The 13,586-nt window shown below is 26.0% G+C and overlaps 1 protein-coding gene across 1 annotated transcript; it reads right to left on the reverse strand.

Moving 5' to 3' along the window:
* Positions 1–1,009: 1,009 nt before the first annotated feature.
* On the reverse strand, positions 1,010–1,673 carry LOC108321277 (protein SMALL AUXIN UP-REGULATED RNA 12). The gene has a single exon (XM_017552975.2). It carries the CDS (start codon positions 1,579–1,581, stop codon positions 1,267–1,269), a length of 315 nt encoding a protein of 104 aa, XP_017408464.1. The 5' UTR covers positions 1,582–1,673; the 3' UTR covers positions 1,010–1,266.
* Positions 1,674–13,586: the final 11,913 nt, after the last annotated feature.

Consider the following 13,586-nt stretch of genomic DNA (forward strand, 5'->3'; position numbering starts at 1 on the left):
TAGAATTTTCAGGTAATTTAGAAGGAAAAATATCTCAGTACTTGAAATTGTAAGGACAGGTATAGTCGTTGTCCCTTGTGTCGGCTGTAAGAGTAAATGAAAACATACATTATTGAGAATGTCCATTTTCATATTAGCCTTCTGATTGGATAAACTATATATTGTATATGAATGAAAAAGCTTTCTTTGTAAGAAATAATTATATAACTTAAGGTAAATAAAACTGTATATAATATGACCTTTACGAAAGAAAAACACAAACAAACCTTATTCATGATCTGTGACGAGGAATTTAAGCACATCTAGTTTTGGTTAGTTGGATTTAAGGTGACGTTAGATGAGATAGAAAGATGGCAATGCATGAAAGGAGTTCAATCCTAGTGATGGCTAAGCATACTTTTTCATGCAACTTGCAAGGCTACTTCGCTCTCTGCTTGTCCTATTTGCAGTGATTATTCTTTTGGTCAATGAAATTCTTTCTATTCAGAGAAAGAGAGAGAGAATGTAGTGTACCCGCATCATATCTGAAAGGGATGTGACATAATGATCCATTATGTATCGTGCATGATTAGTAAGAAATATGTGCATTGCAGTTTTATATTGCTTTATTAATGCTAATAAACTTGCAGTTTTAGAATTGTGTTACAACCTGTCTATCTCCATCTTTCATCAACTATTGATGCACCACTTGACTTTCATCTTTCAAGAATATCAGAACTCTGGTAACTGATGAAACTCAAATTTGTTTGGGATTTGAGAAAATGGAGCTTGAAAAGACAACAACCGAACCCCTTGCATCATTTGCTTATTCCCTTTTCCTCCTAATACCTTTGAATCACCATAACCACTGTAATTTTAATACCTTTGAAAATACATATTGCTTAACTTTGCCAGTTTTGAATGTCAAACAATATCTTTGGATTTAATTAACAAGCTCGTTCAAGCTAATATAAAAAGCAGACAAATGCAAATTATAGCAAAGAGGATATCAAAATATTCAACAGGGTAACACCCCCCATGAACAACATTGCTTAAATCACCACTCATCAAAGATACAAATGACATTGCCAAGGAATAAATACGCTTGGACTTCAATCTATATATCTATAGTATATACAATAGCAACAACAAAAGTAAAATGTTAACAGTAGTGACCAGTCATAAGCACCACTTGACAAAGGGACCTTTTAACTAGCGAATCACCACTTGAAAAGGGATGTATGTGACTATAATCCTCCGCTTCTCAAATATGTAGTTCCTCCTTTCCTATCTCATCATGGAGGTTAAGGACTGAAATGCAACTTCATCACAGGGTATGGTAAGTCCCATGTCATGGTTGAAGCCAAACTCCTCCTCAGCTCTTTGGAGCAGGCTTTGAAACTGTGGATGAGCCAGCCATGAGATTGGGATAATGTATCTGGTTCTGTTCTCCCCAACATAGACAGCAAAATGGCCTTTTGGTACATCATCAGGGAGACCCTCTTCATTGTAAGTCTGCTTCTTGCCAAAACTTGAGCATCTTTTGACAATTTGCTTGAGAACAACAGCTTGTGGTAGTTTATTGGATTTTTTGATGGCCATTATGTTGCTCTTGCACCTTCAAACTTAGAATTTTTTTGTGTCTGAGAGGGTTTGAGAAGTGTGGATTATGGGATAGAGTGGAGGGGTATTTATGGTGAGATATTACAGTGAAAGAGAGAACCAAAGTCATGTGGGTGTGGGGACTGGTAGCAGACCAAAGTGTTTTAGGCTAAACTTGTTTATCAGGGAACGCAAGTTCCAACACCAGTGAACGTTTGTTTGCCTGCTCCTTCCCCAATAGACATTGTGGGCCACTTTTCCTCTTAACTCAAAATTTTTCCATCACTTTGTCTCCATTCACTCATCCTTTTATCATGTCGGAATTTTTGACTTGCACACATTCAGTTTTCCATCTTTTCTTGCTCCTGCTGGATGCTGCATCTCAGCATTTTCGCCAAGTAATCATAAAGAGCAAGTGGCACAATATACGTTCTCCTTCTTTAGTTTGTAATCTGATCAAATTCAACAGTGTTAATTAGTACAGATAGAGTCCCAAACATAGTAAAAATAAACATGGTATTTTCAGACGTGTCTCTATTGCATTAAGTGGCTAGATTTTATGCTTCAAACATGGTACTTTCGTTGATATGTTTTGGTTTTGGTATCTACCTTAATTGCCATATACCAAATTGACACTTTCACAACTAATCAGTTAATTAGGCGTGTAGGAAACATAGATAAGGTGAAAATCGTTTTCAAATTGAAGGAAAGCTTAAAGCCTATATGGAACATGTCCTAGAGCTATTTATCATAGCATTCAATTGCATTGCCATTTTGGGTTCCTCGTCCTGTAGTGTTATATTTTACTATTTTGAAGCAATCATGTACAATGACACTACCAAATACTGCTATTCTGAGCCGTGTACTTTGTTAATATAACAGAAGCAGTCTCTATTTAAGACGAGACTGGTACTTAAACACATGCAATTCTCACTTAGAAGGAGGAAATCTGCTAGAAATATCCAAGTTCAAGTTAACTTTATCAACGGCATTTGTGGTAGGAGTTATAGGTTATGAACTGAATTGGGTTGATAAAAAATATCTTCAACTTAGACTTCTTAATAAATGGGCACTGTTGGATTCACTAAAACAAAATGCTAGAAGTCTCAAACATCAAGTAAAATCTTCAGCACATATAAATATCTATATTAATCAAAAGCTTCAAATGAATTAAAAAGTAATATTTCCTTTTACACAAACTTTCATTACCAAGTATCAATACTAAAATATATCTACAACAAATTTTATAACTTCAATCGTAAACCTTATTATAAAATCTTGAAGGTGGTATTGAAAGATTGAGGCGTTTGTCAGATAGGTTGTTACATAAATTTTTACATGATAATTGAATAATGTATCAGCAAACTGTCTAACTTTTTTATTATTGAGACTTTTAATCCAACCTTATATCAACTCACATATTTTTTTTCTTACATGACTCTTATAGAAAATTTTCAGCGGTAAACTCTTTCATATTTTTATTATCATCAATTTTATCTTCTAAACTACCTTTTAATATTAACACAATTTTTTATTTGAAAAAAAAAAATAAAAAAAAAACATATATATATATATATATATATATTATAAAAAATATAAAAATGAACATTTAAAACTAAAAAAATATAGAAATTTTGTTTAGAAAAAAAATTCTTTAATTAGAAAAGAATATAAAAATTTTAATTTAAAAATATAACAAAATATCAAATTTTTTAATTCAAATTTATAAAATTTATAACATATAAAAATTATTAAAATATATTAAAAAGTTTTATTTAGAAAACAAATATAGAAATAAAATTTGGAGCTTTTCTATGCAAACTTTTTTTTAGTTTTAAGAAGTTTGAGTAATATAAATTTATTTATTTTTTAAAATAATTTGAACAACAAAATGTGCTATGATAGAAAAAAACCTCCAACTATGTCGAAAAAGATTTAAAAGCTGCAGAAAAAATTGTAAGAGAAAACATCTTCACATTTAAATAATTAAATATAAAAACACTAAATCCTTAAAAAAATTCTTTACATTTACATATTTAAATACAATAAAATAATCAAATCTATTTCAAATATCTTAAATTACTATATTTTAATATTTTTCTAAAATTAAATTTCTTAAATAAATTTCTATATTTTTTTCTATTTTCAAAATTTTATGAATTTCAATTAAAAATTATATATTTTGCTACATTTTTAAATTTCTGTTTTCATATATTTTCTAAATATTTGATAAATTTTAATACTTTTTCTATTTTAGAATTTTATAAATTTCAATTAAAATTTTGATATTTTGTTATATTTTTAATTTTCTATTTTTATATTTTTTTTCTAAATAATTTTTTTTCAACAAAATTTCTATATTTCTATAATTTTAAATATTATTTTTATATTTTTTCCAATAAAAATTTAAATTATTTTCTGAAAAATATAATTAAACTTTAGAAATGAAATATATGTGAATCTAATTATATTAATAAAGATGTGAAAGAGTACTGAACAAAAAAATTCCAACTCTAAACAAGGCGCAGGAATAAATTTGGTTGTAAATTTTTCATAATTCTTGGAATCTTGTCAAAGAATCATTCATAAAAAATCAAATTCTAAATAATCTCTAAATACAAACAAAATATGACTATAATACCTTTCAAAGAGAAGGAGAAGGTAAGTAGACAAATTTAGAATTTGTTGGGTCTTTGACCAATTTAATTGTTACACATGTAGTTTTAAGTTTCTATATGCCCTTTTAAAAGTATCATATAATTAACCTAAAAATCTCTTTTAAGATAATAAACTTATTATAATCAACCTAAAAATATATTGGAATTTTCATTGCATACATTATTATTTTTATTTTCCAATAATAAAATAAAATAAATTTAAAAAGGTTATATAAAGACATATAGTAAGAATATAGAAAATTATATTTTAGAATTGATAGTATATTTAAATTAGAGATACTTGATTATTTTAATATTAAAAGTTTAAATTATAAATAGAAATTTTATTGTTAAGAAGTGAACTTTAAACTTAACTTAACTCCATAAAATTAGTTTGTAAGATGAAATTTGCACTTACTCATATACTCTAAATTGGCCTTATCGATAGAGACTTCCAACATTTATAATTATTTAAAAATACATATTTTCTCTAAAATCTTTTTTCTAGAGGTTTTTCGCTTTACGACGAGCTCTCAATCTATGTTTGATAAGTTTCTTCAATAAAGTAGTTGATTTTTTGTCAATTTTTGTTTGTTTGTTTGTTCTTTCTTTGCATGATATCCTTTTTTATTCGTATGTAGTATTTGAGTTTTCTTTGTTAGTCTGAGCTTATCAGTGGTCCAAATGGTGTGTCCTGATCGTATTTGTGTTGTTCATAAGAGCAGATAGAATTTCATGTGATAAGGGTGGTTATAAGAGTTCTTTGGTTGTTTAATCCATCTTTCAAGTAAGAGAAACTAATGACACAATTTTTACATGATTGATATATTGTAATTGTTAATTGTATGATTGTACATGACTAAGTTGTGTGATGAAATATGATATATAGAATTGAGACTAGGTTTGTGTTTTACATGAATATAATATAATTTGAATTTTGGTATATTGACATATTTGATTACTCTTACGTTTACAAGACTGAGATTATATAAATATGTAAAGTTATGTAAATTTATTAGACGAAACCAAAATTAAATAACTACTGAGTATATTATCATTGGAGTGTTGACTTGACAATAATTAAACAAAACAAGTTTACTAGATTGTTAGATGGTGTGTTTATATACAATTATCTTTTTATGGATTGTTCTATAATATATTGATGACGTACTTCTAAACTTTTTCATGTGTTCATATGTAAATAAATCTAATATATCTGAGTTAGATTATATCTGAAATTTAATCAAACCGAATAATTTATGCAATTATCTTTTTTATGGAATAAGTATTTATGTTCTATTTGAGACAAGTGAAAAAAAAATGTACTAAAAGATGAAAGGAGTCTAAATCAATAGACACTGTAGAAGTCAATTGTGATTAAAACCTATGTTTGTTGGTAGGCCGTTACTGTCAAAGTCCCTTCAAATTGGCCTAATAAGAATGTGTTATACGAAGCTTTTATAATGGGCAGTGATTGAATATTATTATTATTATTATTATTTTCTTCTTATGTTAAGAAAGGATTAAAACAACGATTTCATAAACCCTGCAACAAAAGTAAAGGTCTGAACCAAGAAGACAAAAGCATGTTCCATGTATGAAGCTGCTCAATAACTAAATATTACTAAAATTTCACATTTTGTTGGAAACTTAAGTACATTTTTGTATTCTACTGCTTTTTCTCTGTATGCCAGGGGAATTAAACAGAGTAATGAAATATAAATATTTATTATTTCAAAAACACCTAATCAATATTTATTGTTATTTTTTATTATCCAGAATTCTTAATATTATTGTTATTTAACACCTTGAGTATCTATGTATAATTTTTCAGTTAAATACTCTTTCTGTTTCTTTTTATATCTTTTCTAAAGTTATATCTGCGGGACTTTAAAATAATAATAAATTTTATCCATTATAATAAATTAGTTGTATTATATTTATTTTACCAATTTTTTCTTTCTAGCACTGTAAATATATGTATACATAATTTAAAAGTGGTTGTAATGACTAAAGGTGATTAAAATTTTAAAAAGAGACAAACGAACATATAACACACTCCCTTGCCCATTTAATTATCTTTTGTTCCAGGTCATGAATAACTAAAAACAAAAAATAAACAAAATGATAAAATAAACAAAAGCTATAGGATATTCGATAAAAATGGTTAGTATGTGTGTTACCACTCTAAATAATTGTTTTAGTAAGAAAAATATGTAGTTATTTTTATTAAAGATAGTGTAATTATTTATTTGTTGAAATGAATAAATATTTTTATTATTAAAGTATAGAGTTTATGATTATAAAATGACACAAAAACAATTATAGAAAAGTGTATTCATCTATCTAATAATATAGAAGTTGGAAAATCAAATCTCTCACTTTCCAATGAAAAACATCCGCTTGAATGTAAGTCTATAATTGAGATCATGTTGAGTATATATAATTTTTCATTAAATGGTTTGAAATGAACTTTTGTCAAGTTTTAAAATAATTAAGTCATGTCAATTTTTTTCAATAATCGTAATTTGTCAATTTGTTTTCTCCAAGAAAAGTTATTCAAATAAGGTAATCACACCTTTTTATGCCAAAGGTTATCTAATCACATTATATATCGTCTTATATTATATATCCTTTTAGTATTAGAAATATATATATATATATATATATATATATATATATATATATATATATATATTACTTAACAATAAAAAATTATTTTTCTTTTATTTCTTTCTCTTCTTCTCTTCCTATTTATGTTCCATCATCGCAACGCAAGTCGTTATGGCAGGCACCATTTATATGTCATAAACATGAAAGAACAATTTCGAATATACTTTATCTTTAAATCCCTTTTCTCAAACTTTGTTCTTGAGCATGACGATAAGCCAACACTTTCAATGGTTCAACCATAGGACCCATTTCATTAGTAGTTAAAGAAGACAGGCAGGCACATTGGCTTGAGAGCAATGGTGTAACGTTATTTTATTAAACTTATTTCCATATATATAGTGACAATATAAAAGTATTAAAGTAGAAGAATTTGATAGAAAAAAAAAAACAAAAAAACAAAACGGAAGGAAGGATAAGCCCGCAGACCACCTTATCCTTGTCCATAGTTATCAATTAAATAAAGAAATCAAAATAAGTTGGTGAGATTAACAAATCAAATTGAAATATCATAAAATGTAATCACGATAAATTCGACCTATAAGTAGGATTTGCGGAAATTGAGAAATTGGAATAAAGTACAACAAAATAAGTGATAAAATTTTGAGGCCACTCTTTCTTAATATCTTAACATCCTGGTCAATCAAAAAGGAAGTTACAAAATCAAATTAAGATTTAGAGTGTGTTCACTTGAAGAGAAAATACTGTTAGGAGGAAATTGAGAAGATGAATTTAGAAAATAATTGTGTTTACATTAAAGGATTTACAACGAATGATTCTCGCTGATTTGTGGGATGAGGTGCTTTTTTCATCCAGGAATGCAATAAGATTTGGAGGTGATTATGGTGAAAAATCTTTTCTATCCCTATGAACAAGCAGAGATCACATGCAGCACAATTACTCCTCCTGTCCAACTTTATATGATGTGAAGGGAACATTGTTTTGTCTCTATTGACAAAATATTTTATATAATGTTTCTTTTAACATCACAATTGTTTTATTTTTACATTATACATAGTTAAAAAGTAACTTTACATTAGCAAATATTATTTCACTTTATTGATTAGTAAATAAAAAAACATTTTCTTAAATAGTCAAATTCAAATTCAAATATAATATAATCTATAAAAAATATTTTTTATTTTTTTTATAAACATTTTTACAATTAAATATAACATTTACAATTATCATTTTATATTACTTTTATAATTAGAGATATTTTGGTAATCTTCAATTTCTAATAATTAAACAATTTCTTTTTATCTGTCAGATCAATCAAATCCTACACTAATTCTCACAAACTTTATTTCCAAATTTATTCTCAATTACCTCCAAATTCACTCAAACAAACAACAAAAATTTTACCCTTAAATCCTCTCCCTCAAATCATCTCCCACAAATCTACACATGTAAACAAAACCTTAACCAAGTGTAATAATTAGGAAGGTGATCTATAAATAATGTCACATCACTCAATTCCAAGATACATGAGTCCAACAACCTCATTATCTTATTTACTTATTTATACTATTTATGATTGTAATTATTCACTAGGGTGAATATCTCTAACTTAATCTTATTAATTATGTTATATATATTATTAATGATATGACTGTTTGATGGATATTTCTAATTTTATTAAATTATTTATTATTTTGTCATTTATAACTTTAATTGGGTGAATGTCTAAAATTTCATGTCAATCAATTGTTCTTTAATTAATGATAGTTCAGTATTTAATATTTTTTTATTGTCGTTATACTTACTTCTATATAATTTTTTAATAATAAATAAATATAAATTATACATATTATTTAAATAAATAAATTTAATTTAATTTTATAAAACTGCTATGTAAAATTAGAGTGAACCTTTTATGCATAAATTTATTTTATTTCTAATGAACAAAGACATGTAGAAGAAAAAAGAAATATATATATATATATATATATATATATATATTAAAAACATTAGTTGATTCAACACTGGCAATAAAATAAGTTCAACAAATAATAAACTTTATTAGATAAAATTTGGATGACTTTGATAATATTTTAAAAAGTTAACTTTAAACTTAACTCAATCATATAAAACTAGTTTATAAGGTAAAGTTTTAAGTCTAATTTAACTTTAAAAAATTAGATTGTGAAATAAAATGTATATCTATTTATATATTATAAACTTGTTCTATCATTAGTCTTTGGAATCTCCAACACACCTCACTCACACTAAGACATATACATATTGATTGTTAAACTAGAAATCAGTGAATACTTCGATAGTGATATGATAGTGGATAGCATGATTAGTCTAACAAATAACAAATCTCATTATGATATATTTTAGATAATTTTAATACCATCTTAAGAAATAAAACCTAAATCAATCTTACCAAACTAGCTAACTTATATAATGAGATTTGTATCTACTTATATACTTTTACTTGTCTCTAGTTAATTGATATAATATCTTGAACACATGTAAAATGTAATAATTATTTATTCTAAATTTTATTTGGAATCATAATAAATTATGATCCTTATATTACTAATACACGCATGTAAAACTAATAATAAAATAAAACAAATGTTTCAAGTTGAAATTTAAATAAATAAATATTAAGCAAGATAAGATAATATAATATTATATATATTTTTATTTCTTGACTTTCTCAAATACTTCCAGAACTTGGAAATTGCCAGATCCGGTAATATTTCCTTTAGTTAGAGAAAATATATTTGTTTGATAATAGCAAACCTATTACGCAATAACCCAAAGCTAGTGACTCTTTCGAAGATCTCTACAAAAAGATTAATTTAAAAACTTGTGTACTTACCAATTTTTGGACCAAACATTACATTTGCAATATTCAATAGTTAAGTTAGTACATGAATAATCCATTGACCACACATTTAACGTCATCGCTTGTTACAATACTTAAAGTTCACTTTGGGTTGAATTATCTTTTTTCCAACCTCCGTCAAAATTCATCTTTTAGTATACGATGATACAGACTAAGACAATTGTTTAGACACCAAGAAATAAATAATTGATTTTTGTGTTTTTTTTTATAATTTTTAAATTTTTTGAAAGTTTGTCAAACAAGATAGAATTTGTGTTCAAATCTTTGATAAAATCAAAGTATTTGTTTTATCATGAAGGGGTTTGGACAATTACCCAAATATCTTGAAGTTTTAATTGTCACAATTTTACTCTTATGTGATAACAAATAAGTTATGTTCCTTACATCTAATTGCTTTAACAGTTAGAGATTTAAATATATAAATATTGATTGTTATTTTATTCATGATTTAGCCACTACATTAGTATGAAAGACGAAACTTAATTCCATTTTGTCCATTTAAATAAAATATATATGGATAAAATGACTGGCATCCTATTTATGTCAAAATTGTACTTCCTTTTTAATTGTCTTCAATCATTTCACCAACAAGTTTATACTTATAAACATCTATTATCTAATTAAAAAATATATTAGAATAAAATATAATATATATATATATATATATATATATATATATATATAATCATTATTTTTGTTTGTTTATTTTTCAGTTTGTCATTACTATTATATATAATTATCTTTTTTTTTATGTGTAAACGTATATCTCTTGATTCAATAAATTCTTTTATTTTCTTTCTCCTTTGATACCTATGGAAAGGAAGATAGAACAATAAAAATCTGATCATGGGAAACTATAAGGTTTGGTGTTAAAAGATAGACATTTTTAACCGAGAAGTAAAAAATATATTATTTAGATGAAAATAAATGAATAAAAATAAAAAAAATTATTTGTCATTAATAATTGTATTTATTAATATTAATCTTATTTTTTTAATATTTATAATAAGAACAGAAAAATTAAAAAAATAATACACCCAAGATAAATTGAGGTTGATTTATAATTAGTTATGGTATCTCATTATCCTAAAAACAAAAACATTTTTCCCCTCATTTTTGCAGTACAGTGGATTATGTTGGAGGAAGTATCTCTCTCTCTTCTCATTATTTTTCTTTTTTCCCCTTCTTTTCTTTATACTTTCAAACCATCTTGCATGTTCGTCATACATCAACCTTCCCTTTTCATATCATCTGCTCCAAACCAAAAATTAATCTAAGAATCATTAATTACAATATGTAGCATACTATAATAATCAGAAGAAGGCATTGGGTGTTTTGATTAATGGCGACTAAATGAAATGATAAACATGTGAAGCCATGTTACTTTTGTCTCCAAAAGTTCTGTAACAAGACAAATTAGGGCAGACGTTAAGGTCGCACAAACAGTAATGTCGAAACCAATCAATTCTCTCACTTCCTGTAAATCCTTGTCACACACTTGCTTTCTCCTTATATATATATATATATATATATATATATATATATATATATATATATATATATATATATATATATATATATATATATATATATATATATATATATGTTTCAATATAATTGTTGGGACTGATATGCGAACCTTGTTGATGATGTGGTATCTCTCCTATACGTTTGTCAGTCTTGCTCACACTTCTCGCACCGTATAATATGTCCTTTTCAATGAGAATGAGGGTACCTGTGAAGATACTCCGTTGCCAAAGTCATATATGAGTGATAGAACTTTTGTTCTTTAATCAGTGAATTTCTCGTAATGTAATCTCTTTTTCTTAGAGTGAAAAACGGACCTTTTTCTCTTAGGTTCTCCTGTATTTAGCCTGAAAATAAAATAACTGATTACCTTAAAATCTGGTTAGTTGGTAAATTCAGTTACTTGCCTATGATCCACGTGGCCTTGATATTTTGTTAGTTGGTTCCGTAACCTGCATTATTACGGTTAGATATTGTTGACGATTTCTTCTCTGATTGGACCATCTGGACTACTGATCCAATTATTTAAGTGTTGGGCTAATTGGCCCAACCTCATTTAACGTAATCGAGCGTTCGCGGATACTGGCTTGTGTCGCTTAACCTTTGACAACCGTTCTGAGCGTTCGCTGGTCTTGACTTGATTTGGCTGACTGAGTGTCATATGTCGCTTGACTTTTGACAAGCGCTTTGGCTTGCTTGTGGATGTTTGACGTGTACTGTCAATTATAAGATAATTGACGAGCGCTTAATATAGTGAATAGCTGACGAGTCGTTTCTATAGTTGGTAGGGCGATTGGTCGATCAATTATGATTGATAACCCCTCGATTTAGATATCATACTATACAAATAAATATATATATATATATATATATATATATATATATATATATATATATATATATATATATATATATATATATATATATATATATATATATATATATATATATATATATATACACACACACACACGTCGCCCATTGAAGGCTACATAAAGGACCTTCTACAAGCTCTTGTATTTATTGCACAAAGTACTTAAAGTACACACTTCAAAATTTAACCGCGAGGGATATTCTCATTATTAACTCTTTATGGAATGTCCCAACTTCAATCAAAAATAAAATTAATTTACATATAAATAATATAAATCTCATTATCATATTGTATTTTGTAGTGACAAAATTTAAATACGCTAACTATAAAAAATAGTCAGGATTTACCATAAAAGAATGTACTGTTATTTGCAAGAAATATAATGTTCGGTACAAATATAATGATTGTTTTACAAATATTAAAAAAATAGTCTATTATTATATAGGTTATACTCTTTATTCATCCTTGAATTCGTTACCTTATTTTGAATATAGAATGAAAAGTGAAAAAGTAAAAAAAGAATAAATAGTATCAAATTATTAGTGATAATTTTACTTTTTTATTCATTAATGTAATAATGTAATGATTAAAAAAGTAAATTCACTTGTCCTCATTGAAAAACATGACATTTTTTCTTCTTTGATTATCGTATTTTTTTCTTCGAAAATAGATAAGAAATGAGAGAAATTTTCACTACAATCAACGTCGTCTTTCTTTGTTTGATCGGAACCAAGTGTTTTAAAAAGAAAATACAGCTATTTTATGTTATTTATATTATTAAAATAAAATTTTCGTTCTTGACACTATAGATAATATTTTTTCAATAAATTTATTTAGTAATACATTATTAGCTGAACTCAACTCTTAATCAAATAACAATATATAATAACTGCGACTATGAAATTATAAAATTTCGTCGTCTTTATTCAAAGAAATGTTAAATAAACACCCGCCTTCTATAAGAATATTAGTTAAGAAATTTAAAATGAAAAAAAAAAAACTAAAAATGTACAAAAGTACATCTTGTAATGAACTTCTATGCAACTCTAATATGATTATAAGTATCTATTTATGTATTAGCCGTATCTTGTTGAAATACCCTTTCCATTTTATTTTTATTGATGTTTAAAGTATATCTCATTTTTTTAAAAAAACAAATAAAGACTCTAAAAAATAAATATTCATTTAAAATCGATTCTTTTAAATGTCTTTACTTCTTTTTTTCTTAATTAGAATACATATATTACCAAACATTTCAAAACAACAATATTTATCATTGGACAAAATTAAAATATTTTTTTGTTATTTTATTAGCAATTAAAAATATTAATCAATATATAAAAAATAAACATTGAAACATTAATCAATCATTTTGAAACTACTCATTCACATAAAAAAGAAGTTAAAAGCTATC

Source organism: Vigna angularis, chromosome 10, assembly GCF_016808095.1.
Source record: "Vigna angularis cultivar LongXiaoDou No.4 chromosome 10, ASM1680809v1, whole genome shotgun sequence".
Taxonomy (NCBI): domain Eukaryota; kingdom Viridiplantae; phylum Streptophyta; class Magnoliopsida; order Fabales; family Fabaceae; genus Vigna; species Vigna angularis.

Coding starts and splice junctions, on each gene's coding strand:
- LOC108321277 (XM_017552975.2), bottom strand. CDS start 1,581: ATGGCCATCAAAAAATCCAATAAACTACCACAAGCTGTTGTTCTCAAG.